The sequence below is a fragment of the Chlorocebus sabaeus genome, chromosome 4 (assembly GCF_047675955.1).
Source record: "Chlorocebus sabaeus isolate Y175 chromosome 4, mChlSab1.0.hap1, whole genome shotgun sequence".
NCBI lineage: Eukaryota > Metazoa > Chordata > Mammalia > Primates > Cercopithecidae > Chlorocebus > Chlorocebus sabaeus.
In genome coordinates this window covers 38,453,047-38,475,115 of record NC_132907.1, presented here as the reverse complement: position 1 = coordinate 38,475,115, position 22,069 = coordinate 38,453,047, and the positions used below count along the sequence as shown (strand labels likewise).

The following is a 22,069-nucleotide window of genomic DNA, read 5'->3' as shown; positions in this document are numbered from 1 at the left end:
TGCTGCTAGTTACTCAGATCTGTTTTTTCAGGGAAAAGTAATTGCCGTTTTTGCCATTACTTCTAATGGCAAAATTAGGATTCAAAAAATTAGAAGTAATGGCCAAAACCTCAATTACTTTTGCACCAACCTAATAGTTGAAGATAGTAGAAGTGCAATATTGGGCCTAGCTTAGCAGACTCTAAAATTTAGACGTTGTAAGTTTATGGCATGTTCTTCTCAGATAAAAGTGTAATGATAGATCTGCCACAAACTGATTTTGATTTGAGGCAACTTATTTAACATCCCAGAGCCTTGTCTTTATTTTATAATGGAAATACGGCTGTTGATTTTTAAAAGCCATCCCTCACATCATGAAGATTTAATTAAAAACATTTATGAAAGAGAGAACTAAAGTCCTCTTTCTCTAGCCTGGCTGCACACAAAATAACTACTGTTAACTATTTAATACAACTTTTAAAAATTACATAAATCAAGGAGTGAAACTCTTCTTTGCACACTCCGTACTTCGGCCGACAAACAGATGCATGCACGTTCCCCCATCCATATTTCTCTCAGCTGTCTTACTGTTTTTAAACAAAGTCATGCCATATGTTCTGGTGTGCAATTTTCATTTACTTTTACTTTATATATAAAGAATATTTTTCCACGTCATTACCAGATTACATACTTTTTTCTTTTCATGGCTGTATAAGGTTATGTTGGTACACCATAATTTATTTAGCCATTGCCTTAATTAATGTACATTAAGTACACCTCCAGTTGTTTGTTTACATACTTAAAATATGTAGGGATAGCATCCTAGGAAATAGGATTTTTAGGTCATGAATATATACATGTAGTATTTTAAGAAATACTAACAAAATTTCCTTAGTTTTTACTTCTACCAGATATGAGAACCTGGTTTTCTATGCCATTATGAGGGTCAGATGTTACCAATCTATTATTCTTTATTCCGGTTGTCTTTTTATTTCCTTTGTCCATTTTACTATTAGTATTTTTCTTACTGATTTTTAAAAATACTTTGTATATTAGAGATAATCAAGTATATGCAATATAATTACTCATTATGCTGCAATTTTGCCATAAATGGAATCATTCTATACATGGTAGTTTTATTTTGACCTCATTTATGGATCTCTCTGTTCCTTTTTAAAGGCTTCAAGGTGTCTGGGTTTGCCGTAATTTGTTTAACCTCCTTTTGGCATTCATTTGGTTGTTTTGATTTCTTTTCGTTATTCTAAATAATACTGCAGTGGACGTTTTCATACATACATCTCTATATATTTGTCTTTTTATTTTCTTATGATACATTCCTAGAAGTCTAGGTGAAAGATTGTGTACCCTTAAAATGTGACGTGTTCCTAGATTCATTTCTAGGAAAGTTGGACCAGTTCATACTGCCACCAGAAATTTCTGAAATAGGCATTTAAATTTAGGATGTGGAATCTTTGAGCTCTAAGGTCCGCCAGCACTTAAAATCTTGAAACTAGTACCATGTAGTATATTTTTGTACGTACTCAAACCTGTTGGTTTATTCTAAAGGTACAGTAGCAGAATTTGGGAGATACAAATGTTCTTTCTAAGATTACAGTCTGTATTGTTTTCATCACAAAGAAAGTTAACTCACACCTACAGTCTATAAGTACTCGTGTGTTAATCTGATTTTAAATTACTGTATATTAATAGCATAAATATGTATCTCTTAGTATGTAAGATGCTCTTAAACAAGAATTTCTACTGTATTTATATTCTAAGCAAGCAGAAAGTGTTTTTAGCATATCAGTTCTGCTTTATATTCTTTTATGTTTAATACTTTTTCTTCCCCTTTTCTATAGTATAAAGGATGAAGAGGAGCAGATGTGTCCTATTTGCTTATTGGGCATGCTGGATGAAGAAAGTCTTACAGTGTGTGAAGACGGCTGCAGGAACAAGCTGCACCACCACTGCATGTCAATTTGTATGTGGCTCTTTTTCTCTCTATCCTTATTTAGCACAGTTGCTCTCTGAGCTAGCTATGTTATTTAAGAGTGTAACATGGCTTGAAGGGAGATTGATGAGAGAATAAAAACAGTATATCTAAGTCCTTTGTGAAGAGTTTTCAGCAAATGGGAATGTAGGATCTTTAGGAGATGATCTATGTGAGCAAAGAAACGCAATAAAGTGTGACATAGGTGATAATGGAAGAAGTGCATAGAATTAGAAACAGTTTCAATCTGGAAGGTATACATGAAGGGAAGGAGGTGGAAGAAGACCTGGGCAGGCATTACAGAAAGGCTAGCATCAAAGTAAGGTTTGGAAGGACTTTACCTAGTAGTCAAACAGGGCAGAACGTTTGAAAAAATAGTAATATTAACATTGGAAAAATAGTAATATTAACTATTAATGTTAATAGTAACATTATCAGAATGAATAAAATAGCATTTGCAAATCAAAATCATTTAACCTGCTGTGTGTACTTGCTTTCAGATAAATGTTTAGATTATTTTTGAGGTTCCTTCTCTATAAATCCTGTAAACTAATTATTATAAACAGTTACGAAATATAAATAATGTTAAGCATTTACATTTTTGTAAGATTTTGTTTCTGTAATTTTTCAGGGGCAGAAGAGTGTAGAAGAAATAGAGAACCTTTAATATGTCCCCTTTGTAGATCTAAGTGGAGGTCTCATGATTTCTACAGGTAATAATTTTGAAAAAATGATATGTATATGTTTAATTTTTTTAAATTTCTCAAAGTGTGGTTTAAATCTGTTAATTTTTTTAAAGCAAGTTTTGTTATTTTTCATTTTAGCCACGAATTGTCAAGTCCTGTGGATTCCCCTTCTTCCCTCAGAGCTGCACAGCAGCAAACCGTACAGCAGCAGCCTTTGGCTGGATCACAAAGAAGGAATCAAGAGAGCAATTTTAACCTTACTCATTATGGAACTCAGCAAATCCCTCCTGCTTACAAAGATTTAGCTGAGCCATGGATTCAGGTAAGTAGTTCTTTGTTTTTCATTTCTCAAAGAAATATTTATAAATCAATTAATGTATTTGTCTCCTTCCCTCAGTTGTTTATAATTTAAAAAATACTTTTGCTTGCCTTCATCATGACCTTTATTCCTTTGGAAATTTTAATGTTACTTTTGGTATTAATACTATACTGCTTATTATACAGTTTCAACTTCAAAACTTCCTTGTGCCGATATCCTGCCACGGCACTCCAGCCTGGGCGACAGAGCAAGACTCCGTCTCAAAAAAAAATAAAAAATAAAAAATAAAAAAATAAAAAAATAAAAAAAACTTCCTTGTGGTTTCACTTCACGTATCTAGAAACATCTTTTCCTGAACTAACAGATATACAGGGTTATTCAAGGATAGAAGGATAGAAACCAGAACCCTTCAGTGCTAACTTTTCAACAATGTTTAATCCCCATTCCTGCCAAGAATTTTTATCATGTTTCTTATTTGCTGCCATTTAAAATTAATTTCTCCTTTCATATCCTAATGGCATACAATGGGTGCTTAATAATTGCAGAGCAGAAGAATAAGAAAAAATATGTGATAGTTACCTTGAGTTCATCATTTTGATTTGTAAGAACAGTTTTCCATCCCTTTACCATCTCTTCTGATTGAATGCTTTTTCATCCTCAGTAAGTAGGGCTTTTTTGTCAGTTGGTTTGTAATGATTTTCTTGGTTGTTGAATGCTTAGTCTATTATTTTTTAAATGTAGGATCTAAAACCAGACAGGTCTGTACCAGAGAATAATGAAGTAAAATAGTTATTTTCAGTAATCTGTTAAATTCTGTTGAATTAAATTTGTGAACAGATGTATTAACACATTGAGCTTATATATCATTAGGATTTGTTTCATTTTTCTTTTGTGACCATTACAGTCCTGCACCTTTGGAATTCTCTTAGCATATTAGCAACCCATTTATGAATCTAATAAAATCTGCAAAAATATTAAACACATATTCTTGTATCTAGTCCATTAATGAAATTTAATGAAATATTAATGAACATAGGTCCTCACCTGCCCTTTCATGACCCATCAAAGAACTCTCAAGTTGATTCTGAGCTGTTAGATTTCATTCTTTCAAGGATATGGTCTAGTTTGTTTTGCCTAAGCTTTAGGTCAGACTAGGCTCTATATTCCTAGCTTTTTATTAAGCATATTAGGTAAGACAGTTAAAACATAGGTAGTGGTACACTACTTAACAGTACCAGAAGCTCACTATATTCTAGTTGGTTCATTCTCCTATAATATCCCTTTATAACAAAACACATGTAAATAAGTATGTCATGATCCATTTTTCCAAAAGTTGTGTTTATTCATCTTTAATATTTAGACATTTTTCACATGATGAATTATCTTAGGTATTAAGCTTGCTTTTAGCTAATTGGCCCATAAAGCGTGAAGGGAAAGACCCTTCACGCTTTCCTCACTGTAGGGACTCTGGCTTCTGGAGCATGGGATTGACGAGGGTAACAGCATGTACTATAACTCTGTGTCTACCGTTTTCCTTTGCTTACTCGAACACAAGCATTTTTTCTTCAGTTTGATTTGTCCACTCCGTTCGTTTTACAGTCCTACCTGTTTAGTTTTTTAAACCTTTTTGTACAGACAAAAACTAATTAAATGTGTTTTACTTACTGCTCTTGTCTGTAAGAGAAATAACTCTGTATCTCTTAACCTTCTCCTGGTGCCTTTTTTGATCTTTTTTTTTTCTTTTCTTAATCTTGCTCCAGTTTTTCTCTTTAAACTACCTTAATATGAATACGGAGTTGAGGTTTTCAGTTTTTTTGGCGTTTTGGTAAGCATGGGGGACAATAGAGGCATAGAATGTATGTATAGCCATCTAATGACTTAATGGAGTTTATTATTAATTTTACCTGAACTAATAAATATTAATGACTTTGGATAATTACCAGTTAAACTTGAGTATAAAATTCTTCCTTATGATGTTTAAGTGGCTGGATATATTTGAAGTTGTGAAGGATGGTGAAGATTTAAGAAATGCCCAGTTTTTATGTAGTAATCAAAAATGATGCTAAACTCAAAATACTCTGGGTCCATAAGCTTTTCTTTACATTGAATTCATTGTGTGTGTTTGATCCAGGTGTTTGGAATGGAACTCGTTGGCTGCTTATTTTCTAGAAACTGGAATGTGAGAGAGATGGCCCTCAGGCGTCTTTCCCATGATGTCAGTGGGGCCCTGCTATTGGCAAATGGGGAGAGCACTGGAAATTCCGGGGGCAGCAGTGGAAGCAGCCCGAGTGGGGGAGCTGCCAGTGGGTCTTCCCAGACAAGTATCTCAGGAGATGTGGTGGAGGCATGCTGCAACGTTCTGTCAATGGTCTGTGCTGACCCTGTCTACAAAGTGTACGTTGCTGCTTTAGTAAGTAGCTTTATTCCATAATCATATCATTATGGGTTTGGGGTTTTTTGATGGGTCATAGTGTTTTTAAGATACAATAAAGCTACTTTACTTAATTTTGGAAAGTCCAAATTTTATTTTTGTTCCATAATTCCAGGAAATTACAATTTTTCTTTTATTCTGTTTATTTGAATTTTACTGGTTTTATGATGTATGTCCAAGGTTTCTTATATGCTATTTCACTGTTTAGTTTCATTGTTTTAAAGACTTTCCAGGAGTATCCGAGGGAGAGAATACAGTTATGGTTTCTTAGTTTCTGTTTCTGGTTGGGACAGTAAAGCTCCTTCGTCATCCTCCTTTTCCGCTTATCCCTAGAGACAGACTAAACACCATGGCTTCAGGCTGCTAAAGTCTAAAACAAATCAAAACAGAACAACAACAAATAGGACGAGCTAGACAAGCTTGCTAATTTTTAAAGACTTTTTTAGTGTCTTGCTGTTCATATCTTTACGTTTTTCTGAGCAGATACCTTATACATGACCAAATTAAAAATGCTTTTTGGGATGGCAAAGTTATCACTGTTACTCTGATTTTTTAAAAAATGTATCAGATATTAAGGAAGATATGTTTTTAATAAACATTTTGATTTTTAATAAACACTGTCGTGGAGATTCAAAAGCCTTTTAAAAGAAAAGGGTTCCATGACATAGATCATTGAATTGCTTTTTCAGTTTAACCTGTTAAAAGTTCTTTCATGAGTGGAATAGAGTGACAAGGAGGTAATTTAGGAGTATCTGTCTCTTTAGAATAGGGTTTCTCAACCTCAGTACTATTAACATTTGTTAGATAATTATTTGTTGCAGGGTGGGGGGAGAGCCAGGAATGTTGTCCTGTGTGTACTGTGGCAACATCCCTGGTCTCTACCCATTAGATACCAGGAGCAAGCCCACCCCCACCCAGTCATGCCCACAGTCATGACAACCAAGAATGTCTCCAGGCATTGCCAAATGTCTCCAGGGGTCAAAACTGCCCCCAATTCAGAACCACTACTTTAATTCTTACCTGGTCTGTTTTTAAAATTCATGAGTAGTCTGTAGGCTTCCCCGGAACCTCAGTCTTTTTCTAATCCATCCTCTAACGATTGGGCCTAATGAATCTTCTTGACAGGTAATACAGCATGACAGTTATGAACATGGGTTTGGAGTCACAATTGAGTGATCTCATAATTTATCATTTCAGCCACAGTGCTTGCATGATGTGCTGGTTAAAGTTGGACTAGCCTAGGCAATCTGAACACATGATCAAGATCATAGAGACAGACCTGGATTCAAATTCTGGTTCTCCCTTTTGCTAGCATGGTGACTTTACGAAGGTTACTTAACCTCTCTTAAATAAACTTCAGTTTTCTCACCCATAAAATAATGAAAATACCCCTTAGATTTGAAATTAGATTATGTAGAAACTTTCAACTGTATGCCTGGCACATTGTAAGAACATGAATAGTTATCATTTCTTAAACACAAGTTTAATTATCCCCCAACTCGTTTAGAAACCTTTAGAGGTTTCTGTTTCTTCAACGACATTCCTAAAGCATATTCTGTGGAAGTTTGGCAGGGTTGTGAAAAGTTCCCTGAAGAAAGAGTCCTGTATTCAGTTAAGATTGGTGAACACTGGATTACACAAGGATAACTAGGTCTGTTGACTGAAAGACTTCTAGGATCCTTCAGTAAGCTAGTGTACATTGTGAACCTAAAGGATCAAAGGGTAGAATGCATTGTTTCCCAGAGTTATTTTGCTACAGCCTGTTTCTTCACGTAGCATCTGGAGGGACCAGCATACTGTAGAATAAAGACCAATTGGCCCAACATTTTGCCGCTTTCTCACTATTTTCCAACACAAACCTTCAGGCATACTTGACTAAATAAAATCCTCTTTTCGCCAGTTCCTTTTCTGCAAAGCCTTTGCCGTGTTACTCTTTTTGTGCGCAGTGTAACTGCCTTACTCTCATGGTTGTTTCTTCTTAAGACTGTTTCCCAACTAGCTTATGAGTTCTTACAGCACAAAGATTGTATAAAGGGATACCAGGCTCCACGAAGGCAGAAATGGCTTCTGCTCTTAAAGCTCACCCTTTCCCTTTCCCTTATGTCCCCTTCCTCTGTCTCTTCCTTTTTTTCTTCTCCCTCCCTCTCCATGTATAATTTTTTTTTTTTTTTTTTTTTTTTTTGCTGAACCATTTGAGAGTTTTTTGCAGGCATCATGACACTTTCTCCTCAAATACTTAAATATGTGTCTCTTAAAACCAAATACATAATTCCATTTGTTCTTCCATATACAGTCAGCACATTAACATTAATCACAATACTGTTTTGTACTATAAAGTTTATACTGAAATCTCTCCTGTTGCCCAACAGTGCCCTTCATAGCTAAACTGCAGACTTTATTCAGATTTTACCAGCTTTTCTGCTGTTGTCTTTTTTCTGTCCCAGGATCCAATCCAGGATCCCACAGTGCATTTAGTCACCATGTCTCCTTAATGTCTTCTCATCCATGACAGTTCCTCACCCTTTCCTAGTTTTTAATGACCTTGACAGATACTTTCAAAGTATACTGGCCAGTTATTTTGTAGAATGTCCCTCAATTTGGGTTTCTCTGATGTTTTCTCATGATTAGATGGAAGTTACATATTTTTCACAAGAATGCCACAGAGGTGATAGGCCTTTCTCATTGCATCATGTCAGTGGGTACATATGTCCATGGCTTTTATTATTGGTGATGCTGTCAGTTAAGGTAATATCTACCAAGTTTCCCTGCTGTAAAATTAATATTCATAGATATCTTGTGAGAGTTACTTTGAGATTATGCAAATATCCTATTTCACCTCAAAATTTTGTCCACTGATTTTAAAAACATTTGTGGATCTTGCCTATAGCAGTTATTACTACACCATTAAAAATGGTGCTCTCATGGGCACAGGGAGGGGAGCATCACACACCAGGGCCTGTCGGGGGTCAGGGGCTAGGGACGGGATAGCATTACAAGAAATACCTAATGTAGATGATGGGGTGATAGATGCAGCAAACTACCATGGCATGTGTATACCTATATAACAAACCTGCACGTTCTGCACATGTGCCCCAGAACTTAAAGTATAATTTTTTTAAAAAATGGTGTTCTAATGGTGATTTTCTGTTTTCCTCATTCCTTCTAAATTAATTGGAATTATTCTATAAAGTAGAGCTTCTCCGTTTATGTACCTATTCAATTTTTAATTTACGTCAGTGTAGGCTCCTGGGTATTCCTTTTATTCTATGGGTTGCAACCCAGTACTACTATCATTTGTTTTGTTGCTCTAATTATTCCAGCGTTGACTATTGAGAGCCCTTTCAGGTTGGCTCCGGTTCTTTTTCTTTTTAAAAATAATTTTTTTTAACTTTACGTCTTGAAATGAATTCAGACTTCTAAAAATTGCAGAGAAAAGAGTTCAGAAAATTCCTTTCTACCCCATTCATTTAGTTAGTTGTTTGTATCATTACAGACGCATGGGATTCTTACTTATTCTATGGGTTATAATCTATTCCTATCTTATTTTGTTGCTCATATTGTCTCACATTAGGCCATTATCTCTGATGCTTTTTAAGTGTACATAAACTGACCTTCAGATTCTTTCCCTCAGAAAACATTGAGAGCCATGCTGGTATATACTCCTTGCCACAGTTTAGCGGAAAGAATCAAACTTCAGAGACTTCTCCGGCCAGTTGTAGACACCATCCTAGTCAAATGTGCAGATGCCAATAGGTAAGGCTTCATTGATGAACCACTTCAAACCCTCTTGTCTTAAAAGTGCCTCACAGCAAGCCTCACACCTAGTGAATATCTGATACATTTTATTAAATGAGTCTTTGAACATTGTCTTTTAATGTGAGATTTAAAATGGAAATGCAGTACTTGAAGCTCTTAAGGACTGGGGGAAAGAACTACTGGCAAGTAACAGCCAGGCAAACAAACTGCATGGATCTCCACATTATTGTATTGTGAGTTATTCTCTTAAATAACATGCATAATCTGAAGTACAGTTGGTAAGAACTGTAGTTGACATTTATATCCATAAGGTATAATCTCATGGGTTACACAGGATAGGAACCAGTAAGATCATTACACCTGTATATGTCTTATTATCAGGATAAAAAATTAACAAACCCATCTCATTATTTTCAGTGTAATGGAATTTTACTCTAATTATGACAGTTTCAGTCAAAAAAATTTTAGATTTTATATATTCCTGCAATATCCTTGAAAATTGACAGGGAACAAGAATAACCCTGACTGGAAAGAAAAATATGAAGTAGAGGATTGAGGTACAGTGACAGTAAAGATGAGTACAAGCCATGCTTTTTTCAGACCAGTGGTTCTCTTTTATTTTCCCCTTCCATAAAATAGGAGGAAAAATTTTCATTTAATAATCACAGCTACTGTGAACAGTTATTTGGTAGTTCCTATTTCTTTCTATCCCAGCAGATCTTGGTTAGCAACAAGTGTTGAATCTCCCTTGTGTTGCCTCTTCCGTTTCACCCATTTAGAGCTCTCTCAGTACCACTTTTCTCTTCCTCTGCAAGTCATAATGACTGTTTGCACAGGGTCTCAAAAATTAGGTACCTACCTTTAACGAATTTCTCATCTCATGAAGTCTCTTTTGCCTCTGTTGTTTTCTCTATAGATTGAAAATACTGGATGTTTTCTTGTTTCTTAGAGAAAACATTGTATATCTGTAAAATATGCAAATTAAAAAGTAATTTGCAAAATGCATAGGAAAAGTGTCATTTTTTAGTATTAGAATAGGTATATTTCTGAGAATTCAGTGTTCTCATGGTATTTGTTGTGCTGCTCGCTTTTTGAAACTTTAAAGTTAGGTTGTTTACCTGGTCACCTGAATGACTGAACATAAGAAATACTGTAGAGAGATTTTATAATATTCAGACCTCATTCTGCCTATGTAAGGAAATGGAGGGTTTTTGGATGGGAAGGTTTTGTTTTTAATTCAAGAGCTTCTTAGTGAAAGTTCAGAAATCAAAATGTCAAGGTCTTTGTTTTTTCTTTTAACAAATAAGACTTTTATCTAATTTGGTATTTAAATCAATACTTGCTAAGAGCCATTGTTGAAGATTCTGTGCTTAATATAAAGGATATGTTAAATTTACAAAATTAGACCTAATAAATGAGTATTACTATTTATGGTGACATTGTTCATGTGATTTTAGTGGTGGAAAAGTAAACACTCCTGAAAACATCATTTCTCCACTTTTTCACAAGGCCTTGCATTACAGTGCCTCTAATATTATATAGTATTTTAGCCAAGATCCAGGATTGATGTTGCTTTTCCTTTGCTTTTTAGCCGCACAAGTCAGCTGTCCATATCAACGCTGTTGGAACTGTGCAAAGGCCAAGCAGGAGAGTTGGCAGTTGGCAGAGAAATACTAAAAGCTGGTAATAACTTTTCACTTAAAATGAATATAGCATATTTTATCATGTTCCTCAGCAGCCTTGTCTAATCTCATAATATCTCATGAGGCAGTTTACAGGATTTTGAAGTAATTTTATAAATTGATTCACTGTGTTACAGTTAGAAATATGAATTAATCTGAGAGAGAAATTCTTGAAAATAGTTCAGAATATTTTTGTTGGCCTTATACCATTTAATCATGTCTTGTTTTAGATTTTAATATCACTATTTTTTAATCACTTATTTTTACTTTCCTTTTTGTAGGATCCATTGGTATTGGTGGTGTTGATTATGTCTTAAATTGTATTCTTGGAAACCAAACTGAATCAAACAATTGGCAAGAACTTCTTGGCCGCCTTTGTCTTATAGATAGACTGTTGTTGGAATTTCCTGCTGAATTTTATCCTCATATTGTCAGTACTGATGTTTCACAAGCTGAGCCTGTTGAAATCAGGTGATTTTTCTTCTGAAAATATATTATATGTATCTTTCTGCCCTCCCTACACCCTCCTCAAGAATGACACATTTTAGATTTCTGAAAGACTCAGAAAATACAGAGCATAAATAGGTTGCTGATACCTTAATATTTGATTGACATATGAAAACCCAAAGTCTAGGATGTTTAATTTAAAATTTATAGATACTTTATGCTGAAATGGTTTTTGAAGTATACATGCTGTAAATTACTACCATTTTTTAAGTTTCCATGTGTTTTTCGGTAATTGGAACTTATTATTATAATGAATGTTTTTTCTTTCAGGTATAAGAAGCTGCTGTCCCTCTTAACCTTTGCCTTGCAGTCCATTGATAATTCCCACTCAATGGTTGGCAAACTTTCCAGAAGGATCTACTTGAGTTCTGCAAGAATGGTTACTACAGTACCCCATGTGTTTTCAAAACTGTTAGAAATGCTGAGTGTTTCCAGTTCCACTCACTTCACCAGGATGCGTCGCCGTTTGATGGCTATTGCAGATGAGGTGGAAATTGCTGAAGCCATCCAGTTGGGCGTAGAAGACACTTTGGATGGTCAACAGGACAGCTTTTTGCAGGCATCTGTTCCCAGTGACTATCCGGAAACCACAGAGAAGAGTTCCCCTGAGTGCACAATCCATTTAGAGAAAACTGGAAAAGGATTATGTGCTACAAAATTGAGTGCCAGTTCAGAGGACATTTCTGAGAGACTGGCCAGCATTTCAGTAGGACCTTCTAGTTCAACAACAACAGAGCAACCAAAGCCAATGGTTCAAACAAAAGGCAGGCCCCATAGTCAGTGTTTGAACTCCTCTCCTTTATCTCATCATTCCCAATTAATGTTTCCAGCCTTGTCAAGCCCTTCTTCTTCGGCCCCATCTGTACCAGCTGGCACTGCAACAGATGTCTCTAAGCATAAACTTCAGGGATTCGTTCCCTGCAAAATACCTTCTGCATCTCCTCAAACACAGCGCAAGTTTTCTCTACAATTCCACAGAAACTGTCCTGAAAACAGAGACTCAAATAAACTTTCCCCAGTCTTTACTCAGTCAAGACCCTTGCCCTCCAGTAATATACACAGGCCAAAGCCATCTCGACCTACCCCAGGTAATACAAGTAAACAGGGAGATCCCTCAAAAAATAGCATGACACTTGATCTGAACAGTAGTTCCAAATGTGATGACAACTTTGGCTGTAGCAGCAGTAGTAGTAATGCTGTTATACCCAGTGATGAGACAGTGTTCACCCCAGTAGAGGAGAAATGCAGATTAGATGTCAATACAGAGCTCAACTCCAGTATTGAGGACCTTCTTGAAGCATCTATGCCTTCAAGTGATACAACAGTCACTTTCAAGTCAGAAGTTGCTGTCCTCTCTCCTGAAAAGGCTGAAAATGATGATACCTACAAAGATGATGTGAATCATAATCAAAAGTGCAAAGAAAAGATGGAAGCTGAAGAAGAAGAAGCTTTAGCAATTGCCATGGCAATGTCAGCGTCTCAGGATGCCCTCCCCATAGTTCCTCAGCTGCAGGTTGAAAATGGAGAAGATATCATCATCATTCAACAGGATGTAAGTATAGATTCTTTAAGAGGTTAGAAAACTTCCTTGGGGCTGGGCAGTGACTCATACCTGTAATTCCAGCACTTTGGGAGGCTGAGGCCGAAGGATTGCTTGGGCACAGGAGTTCGAAACCAGCCTGGTCAACAAAGCAAGACCCTGTCTCTACAAAAAATTAGCCAGGCGTGATAGTACACACCTGGGGTCCCAGCTACTCAGGAGGCTGTGGTGGGGAGGGTCACTTGAACCTGGAAGTTTGAGGCTGCAGTGAGCTGTGATTACACCATTGCACTCTAGCCTGAATAGCAGAGCAAGACACTGTCTCACAGAGAGCTTCCTTGGACCATACTAAAATAAACCTAATTCAGAAATGCTGCTTCTAACATTTAGAAGCAGATTTTTCCACATAAAATTATTACTTATACAACAGTAATGTTTGTACTGTTTAAACAGCAATATTTCTTTTCTGTGGGCATTTCTGGTTAATTCTATAATGGTGATCACTTCTGCATTTGATGTTAGTCACAAATACCTTCCATTCAGAGGTCACATTTATAGGTGGTTTGGGAAGCCAGACTGAACAAGAATAATATCTTGCCGACTAATTTCACAAAATCTTACTCCTTTAACAGTAAAAAGATTGCTTTCATTTAATATGTAGACACCAGAGACTCTACCGGGACATACCAAAGCAAAACAACCGTATAGAGAAGACACTGAATGGCTGAAAGGTCAACAGATAGGCCTTGGAGCATTTTCTTCTTGTTATCAGGCTCAAGATGTGGGAACTGGAACTTTAATGGCTGTTAAACAGGTAAATATCTAGTGAGCATATAAATGAAACGATTCAAATCACAAAATGAAGCATGTTCAGTAAAAAGAATAAAGGATATGTCCACATGTTTGTACTTTAGCTCTTTAAACTTTGAGAAACGTAGATTTCAAAGTAGATGTTTCCAAAGCACCAGAAACATCATGAATTCTGTTATTATTAAAAGTTGAAGCCGCACGTGGTGGCTCATGCCTGTAATCCCAGCACTTTGGGAGGCTAAGGTGGTTGGATCATTTGAGGTCAGGAGTTCGAGACCAGCCTGACCAGTGTGGTGAAACCCTGCCTCTACTAAAAATACAAAAATTGGCCAGGCGTGGTGGTAGGCACCTGTAGTCCCAGCTACTCAGGAGGCTGAGACAGAAGAATTGCTTGAACCCAGGAGGTAGAGGTTGCAGTGAGCCGAGATCACACCATTGTACTTCAGCCTGAGCGACAGAGCAAGACTGTCTCAAAAAAAATAAAAGTTGAAGTATGATTATCATAAGACTACAATATCAAGATGGGCCTTACAAAGGTTTTTTTGGTTTTGCTTTTTGTAGGTAGTAGAGGTGTGGTTTTCAAGTACTTTCAACAGTGTACTGGTGCAGTGCCATCTTGGAGTTCCAGTGGTTTACTTTTTATAATGAGTATACTTAGGATAGGAAAATTATTAAACTTTCATTTTTAAATCATGTTGATTATTTTCCCATATTTGGACTTTTCTCATTTTTACTCTGAGACTATTGGAATATTGACTATATCCGGATATTTTTGTCATTTCTGATGTTCACTGCTGCTTACGCTAGATTCTTAGTGTTTAAAAGAGTTTGACTTGGGTTTTTTTAAAGTACATTGCATCCATGAACATAAATGCCATCTGTTGCTAATATATATGCTGGTTTGCATTTGTTCGTTTTAGATCAGATTGCTAGAGAAAATATGCAAAACTCTGTGAACATGTTTATTTGAAACAGGTGACTTATGTCAGAAACACATCATCTGAGCAAGAAGAAGTAGTGGAAGCATTAAGAGAAGAGATAAGAATGATGAGCCATCTGAATCATCCAAACATCATTAGGATGTTGGGAGCCACGTGTGAGAAGAGCAATTACAATCTCTTCATTGAATGGATGGCAGGTATGTTAATGTTTTAAATTACAAATAGTAGTACATGGATTTAACTTTCTGTGATTAAATTTAGGAAAAACCGGTTTAATTAAAATTTATTTTTATCAAATAGTTTGGGTTTCTAAAACCAAATCACCCACATATATTAGTATGAACCACAGATACTTCATTTTGTATTTCATTTAATATAAGTGAAATATTGACTATCTCTACCTTTTAAACTTTTCCAGTGTGTTTTTCAGTGATTGTGTAGCATTGTTGTTTTTAATACCTGATATGTATAAGATCTGTATATTTCCAGGTAGCTATGATAAACTGGACAGATGAGGAGGTGTTTTAACATAACAATATAAAAACAAAATTAACATATAACTTGAAAACTTACTACAACTAAACTAGCACTGAAGCATAAAGTTGAACCTTGTCATCTGCTGAAATAAATGAAGACTGAGTTTTATTTTGTATTATACAATGTATACAATAAAATTAATGACCTGATGTGATGAACGGGTTAAGTGTTTGGTTTAACTTCTTAGATTTGCGTGTGTATTTAAGAGTGCATTTCTATTTACCAATCAGTTCTTAAGTGCGTTATGTGTTGTTGGTCTTAATAAAGATTTACGCTACAGTAGATAGGTTGACTACTATAAACACTTTTAAAAGCAGCTAAACTTGAGACATGTTCCAGGGCAGAACTAGTAAATGGTAGGATATGAAGCCTAACTCTGGGTCTTCTGTTCCCCCTCCCATTCATTTCACCTTTTACTAAATAATTGTTAACATTGTTTACTTTAGTCATTAATAAAGTTGTTTTGTGTTATTTTGAGAAGACAGAGAATTGTACATTTCAGAAATAGTTTCATCAAAATGGTTAACTTTTACAGCTTTCTGAAATCTTGACCCTCCAATAAACTGGTTCCCTGTGGGTTCCATGAAAGTGTCTCCTAATTAGTAGTTGTTGAGATGATACAGGAATACGTTAGTTTTGAAATGTTTTTCTTCCATTTCATATGTGAATGTGAGTTCATGCAGTGAAAACCTTAGAAATCAAAGTGTAATAAATACTTTTAATTCCGTCTTTAATTTTATGATAATTATTTATATTGTCTTACAGGGGGATCTGTGGCTCATTTGCTGAGTAAATATGGAGCTTTCAAAGAATCAGTAGTTATTAACTACACTGAACAATTACTTCGTGGCCTTTCGTATCTCCATGAAAACCAAATCATTCACAGAGATGTCAAAGGTAGGAATTCTTTTAATTATTATCTAGTGACAATAAAAAAGATTAATGTAATTTTAAAATTCGGGGCTAGGTGCAGTGGCTCACCCCTGTAATCCCAGTACTTTGGGAGGTGAAGGCAGGTGGATCACTTGAGGTCAGGAGTTCGAGACCAGCCTGGACAACATGGTGAAACCCCATCTCTACCAAAAATACAAAAATTAACAGGGTGAGGTGGCGCATGCCTGGAATCCTGGCTATTTGGGAGGCTGAGACAGGAGAGTCGCTTGAACCCAGAAGGCAGAGGTTGCAGTGAGCCAAAATCACACCACTGCACTCCAGCCTGGGTGACAGAGCGAGACTCTGTCTCAAAGAAGGAAAAAAAAAATGAACCTTTGTTGATGGTTTCTAACTATGGGATTTTTTGTTCTGAGTAATTCAGAATATTAGAACCGAAAGAAGTCTAAGGGGTCATTTAGTCTGCCTTCTTCATTTAATAGAAAAATATATTGAATACAAGAGAGGCTGTGCCTTTTCTACAGTTTTATTGCTAGTTAATGGCAGAAAGTATACAATACATGTCTCCAGATTCCCTGTCTTGGCCTCATGATACACAGGCTCCCAGAAAGTTCCTTTACCTGGTTTTATTTAGAATAATGGGATATTGAGATATCATAAACTTCTTTTAAGAAAAATTCCTTCAAATCTTTTGTGGTTCCTGTTCTTTTTTTTTTTTTTGAGACAGGGTCTCTGTCACTCAGGCTGGAGTGTAGTGTTGCAAACTTGGCATACTGCAACCTTCGTTTCCTGGACTCAAGTGATCCTCCCACCTCAGCCTCCCAAGTAGCTGGGACAACAGGTGTGCGCCACCATGCCTGGCTAATTTTTTATATTTTTTGTAGGGATGGAGTTTTGCCATGTTGCCCCAGGCTGGTCTTGAACTCCTGGGCTCAAGCGATGCGCTTGCGTCAGCCTCCCACAGTGCTGAGATTACAGGCATGAGCCACCGTGCCTGGCCTCAGTTTATTTTTCTCAAGAGCAAATTTGGTTTTCTGTCATCATTCTTTTTAGCTAGTATTTGACATAATGTATTGAAGTAATTTTATAACTTTTTAAATTAAGCTCTTAATTATGAATTTAGCACATATACTTTGAATTGGTCTAGATCAGTATGTTTCAACAAAATTGTCTTCAAATGTAAATTAGGCTAAAATGTGAATTTTGGAAAAAGATTTTGTTGGAAAGCATATTAAAAGTTTTCAACACTTATTCTTTCAAGTTTCACTAAATCGCCTTTTTGATCTCCTTGTGCTTTTTCAGACTTTGCTTTCAAGGTTTTAGATTTTCCTTATGCTAGAGAGAGCTGTGTGCCTTTAGCAAGAATGAAGTGAAAGGAAAAGAGAGTAACTGTCTGAACCTCTGAAATGTTCACTTCTTTCTTTTGTAGTTGTCCTATTTCATTAGTATTTTTACTGGGTTTTTAATCTGTCCTTATTTTTGTTTTTTTAACATACAAGGTCATTTGCTGTGTTTGTTGACAGGTGCCAATTTGCTAATTGACAGCACTGGTCAGAGACTAAGAATTGCAGATTTTGGAGCTGCAGCCAGGTTGGCATCAAAAGGAACTGGTGCAGGAGAGTTTCAGGGACAATTACTGGGGACAATTGCATTTATGGCACCTGAGGTGAGAAGCATCTTTGAGTGTGATGAAAGAAAATATTTTTGAGTTCTGTGTAACAGCATTATACTAAACCATCTTGCAGTGGTATCCAGTATGTACTTACCAATTAGAAGTCCATGGCCCTTAAAATACGGTTTTAATAGTATCTTTCATTGAGACCCTTCTTCCTAACCTTTCTGTCTTTGCCTTGACACAATTCAAAAAATAGGTTCTAATAGATTTGCTTAACGGCTGTTACTAATAAAGAATTTTGGGGTAATTTATAGCAGTTGTTTCGTAGTAAACTCAAAGTGCACATAACAAATTTTAAAAAATATTCTCTCTCTATTCTAAAAGGAGATGAGCATACAGAGGCAGGTTCTGTCAGTAGTGGAAGGAGTTTAAGCATTGTTCTTCTGATTCAGCCTCTTCTGTCGTGTTCATAATTCTTCATGTTCATATGTAGTAATGTTTGTTGTCCTCTTGCCACTTAGTTTGCTAAGAGCAAAATTCTGTGATGTGACTCTGCTTCAGAATCTCACAATTCTCCAAAATATTTTTGTATACCTGGAAAATTAAGCTATTAATGAAATAAATTAGATTTAGGTAGTCCACATAATTGCTGTTTGTACCAGTTTTCTCCCTAAGGTAAGAAAGTAGAATCTATAACTACAAATTGGCCTTCTCTTTTTTCAAATGAGTCATATTTCCAAATTAACTCTGATTTATTTTAGGTACTAAGAGGTCAACAGTATGGAAGGAGCTGTGATGTATGGAGTGTTGGCTGTGCTATTATAGAAATGGCTTGTGCAAAACCACCATGGAATGCAGAAAAACACTCCAATCATCTTGCTTTGATATTTAAGGTAATTGTGAGATAAAAATTACTTCTTGGTGCTAAAAGGAGTACAGCAGACTTTGGCAGGAGGCAAATTTTGATGGGTTCTCCCTAACAATCTAGCATGAAGGTAAATAAATAAATTGTGTATATATTCAGAGAGGATTTGATACACAATTTTTTTTTACTTTAAGATGATGTAAAAGCAATACAAATTCAGTAAAAACCATACTTTGAATTTTGATTTTTTTCTGAGCTAGCAATATGTGGCACGATATAATCTGATGATGCCAGGCAGTGGCAGCGAGTCACAGCTCCCAGTCAGCCACAGTCACGAGAGTAAACAACCAGTACTCTAGAGTGGACTGTGTTGTCAGATGATTTTGCTGAACAGTAGGCTAATATAGGTATTGCAAGCACATTCAAGGTAGACCAGACTAAGCTACAGTGTTTGGTGGGTTAGGTGTATTAACTGCATTTTTCAGCTTACAATATCATCAACTTAAAAGGGTTTATCATGACATAACCTCAGCGTAAGTCAAAGAGCGTCTGTGTATATTTCCAGTAGTTGGTATTGTCAGTGGTGTTGTCAATGTTAGTGACATATATGGTCATTTCTTGTTATTTGAGGTAGTTATGCTCTGTTAAGTTGCTACCAATATTGAATTAGCAAATAGTAAAACACTGCTCCTAGAAGAAATTAGAAGAAATATGTACTGCATTTATATATATGTGTATCTATATCCATCCATCACTTTTAAAACGTGAAATTCCTCATGCATTTTACATAATTCAAAATTTTTTAAATCTAATTTACCATTTTCTTTTGTTTGTTTTTTGTTTTTGTTTTTGAGACAGTCTCACTGCAGTGCCCAGGCTGGAGTGCAATGGCGCGAACTCAGCTCACTGCAACCTCTGCTTCCCAGGTTCAGGCGATTCTCCTGTCTCAGCCTCCCGGGTAGCTGGGACTACAGGCACGTGCCACCATACCCAGCTAATTTTTGTATATTTAGTAGAGATGGAGTTTCACTATATTGGCCAGGCAGGTCTTGAACTCCTGACCTCAAGCCCGCCTTGGCCTCCCAAAGTACTGGGATTACAGGTGTGAGCCACCACATCTGGCCTAATTTACTATTTTGTATATTTTTAAAATTCACACCCAAGTCAGTTCAGTCCTGTCTACCTTTTGTACCTTTTTATAACTCACAAATCAGTTATCTCCTTTTCCACCATAGAATAGGTAATGGTTGAGATTTTTAGCTTTTCAGTAGATGTGATGGTTGAAATCATGGGCTTTGGAGTCACACTGACCTAGTTTTAAACCCTGGCTCTACCCCTTATTAGCCATGTGATCATAGGAAAATTATTTTTTGTGTCTACCCTCTATTTTCTCATATGTAAAATTGGTGCAAGAACCCCATGAAGCACGTACTTCGTGGGATTACTATGAAGATAAACAAAATTACACCTAGGCCTTAGTCAAGCACTCAGCCCACACAGTCAACTCCACCTGCCGTAACCTCCTCCAGTGCTCCCCACACTTACTATATAACCTCCTCAGTCACCTCTCTGACAATACCTGTTTTGTATTACCACCTCATTTCCTCTATTCTTTCAGACGTCCAGTGTTCCTTCTCTATGTGGTTCAGATTTTTACTCTCTTTAAGGCCCACATTTTGTGCTTCTCCTGCTTAGGCACCCGCTTTTAACTCCTTCCACAGATTCTCCTAGCATTTTAGTACATACTTGTTTCTGACACTTTGTTTCTTGTCTGCTAGTTATGTTCCTATCTTGCCTCCTTTTTCAAACTAAGTCTCCTTGAGTTCCTTTCACGTCTGATTCATTTTTTTCTTTTCAGAGTCTTATACAGAAGTTGCTCAATAAATACTCATGGCTAGGATCAATTTGAAAGTTTGATGTTGGCCGGGCGCGGTGGCTCAAGCCTGTAATCCCAGCACTTTGGGAGGCCGAGACGGGCGGATCACGAGGTCAGGAGATCAAGACCATCCTGCCTAACCCAGTGAAACCCCGTCTCTGCTAAAAAAATACAAAAAACTAGCCGGGCGAGGTGGCGGGCGCCTGTAGTCCTAGCTACTCGGGAGGCTGAGGCAGGAGAATGGCGGGAACCCGGGAGGCGGAGCTTGCAGTGAGCTGAGATCCGGCCACTGCACTCCAGCCTGGGCGACAGAGCGAAACTCCGCCTCAAAAAAAAAAAAAAAAAAAAAAAAAAGAAAGTTTGATGTTATTTTGAGAGTTTTGGTGAGACCCTGGAAACAATTGTAAATAATTTTCAAATTGGCACAGTTCATATTTTAACAGATTTCATGGCATTCTCCTTCCTAGGTAAAGTTTAAAGAGAATTGTACTATAACATTTTCAGTTTCCTTAACTTGAAGTAAATACTTTGAGGTCTTTGGAATCACCCCAAAGCTTTCTCAAACACTTCCATACCCTGTTTATGATAGTATAAATTGCTGTAGCATGTTTTTTTGGAGAGTGATTTGGCAATATCCGCCAGAATTTTTAATGCACTTATTCTTTGACTCAGCTATGCCCATTGTTAGGAATTTACTCAAGATTACGTCTAGAAGTACCAAGTGTCAAGTTCAAGATTATTCAGTCTACTCAAGAAAGTAATTAAATTATCCACACTATACAGAAATTAAACAAGTGTAAAGCTGTTGATGTTGATTTACAAAGTGCTACAAGATTATATTATTAAGTGAAAAGAGCAAGGTATATAAAGTGATCCTGGCCAAGCACAGTGGCTCATGCCTGTAATCTCAGCATTTCGGGAGGCTGAGGCGGGAACAGAGCTCGAACCCAGGAGTTGGAGAGCAGACTGAGCATAGTGAGACCCCATCTCTATTAAAAAAAAAAAAAATTAGCTGGGCATAGTGGCACCACCTGTGCTCCCAGGTACTCAGGAGGCTGAGGTGGGAGGATCGCTTGGGCCCAGGAGGTCAAAGCTGCAGTGAGCCGTGTTCAAACCACTGTACTTCAGCCTGGGTGGCAGAGTGAGAGAGAGACCTTGTCGATAAATTAATTTTTCTCTTTTGTAGACATTTTAGAAAATCTTAAGTCTGTGAATGTATTGGCCTTTTTTCTACACACACACACACACACACACACACACACACAAATCGTCAACAGTAAGTTACATTTGGGGAGAAGGAAGAGGGACTTGAATTTTTTGTTTTGTATTTTTCCTTTTTGTGGTGTGTAAGATGTGTATATATCAGCTGAGTATATTGTGATATAGGATCACAGACCTTAGAGGAATTTTCTTTATATTATTTTGCATTTTTTAACCCAAAGCATTTATGAAATTACTGGGGTAGGGAAAAGAAAGAGTTTTCTTGTGATTAGAGTGGGTAGGTGAGTTTAAAGTAGTCAGACTTAAAATTTTTTTATAAAAAATCATTCTTCATAGTGTATTTGATACTAAGAATCAGAATTTGTCCAACATGGAAGGAAAAAAACAATGCAGTTGTGTTTTCTATGTATTAAATTGACTCTT

The 22,069-nt window shown here is 36.6% G+C and overlaps 1 protein-coding gene across 2 annotated transcripts in view; it reads left to right on the top strand.

Annotated features, from left to right (window-relative positions):
- Positions 1-22,069, top strand: part of MAP3K1 (mitogen-activated protein kinase kinase kinase 1) — a 77,988-nt gene that overhangs the window by 52,872 nt on the left and 3,047 nt on the right. For both annotated transcript variants that reach the window (XM_007973000.3, XM_007973008.3), the window contains exons 7-19: positions 1,839-1,960; positions 2,601-2,682; positions 2,794-2,977; positions 5,106-5,384; positions 9,037-9,158; positions 10,753-10,844; positions 11,125-11,314; positions 11,621-12,902; positions 13,552-13,704; positions 14,676-14,838; positions 15,944-16,075; positions 17,593-17,735; positions 18,446-18,577. In XM_007973000.3, coding sequence (XP_007971191.2) covers positions 1,839-1,960; positions 2,601-2,682; positions 2,794-2,977; positions 5,106-5,384; positions 9,037-9,158; positions 10,753-10,844; positions 11,125-11,314; positions 11,621-12,902; positions 13,552-13,704; positions 14,676-14,838; positions 15,944-16,075; positions 17,593-17,735; positions 18,446-18,577 — 3,076 coding nt within the window. The remainder of the gene's footprint in view (positions 1-1,838; positions 1,961-2,600; positions 2,683-2,793; positions 2,978-5,105; positions 5,385-9,036; positions 9,159-10,752; positions 10,845-11,124; positions 11,315-11,620; positions 12,903-13,551; positions 13,705-14,675; positions 14,839-15,943; positions 16,076-17,592; positions 17,736-18,445; positions 18,578-22,069) is intronic.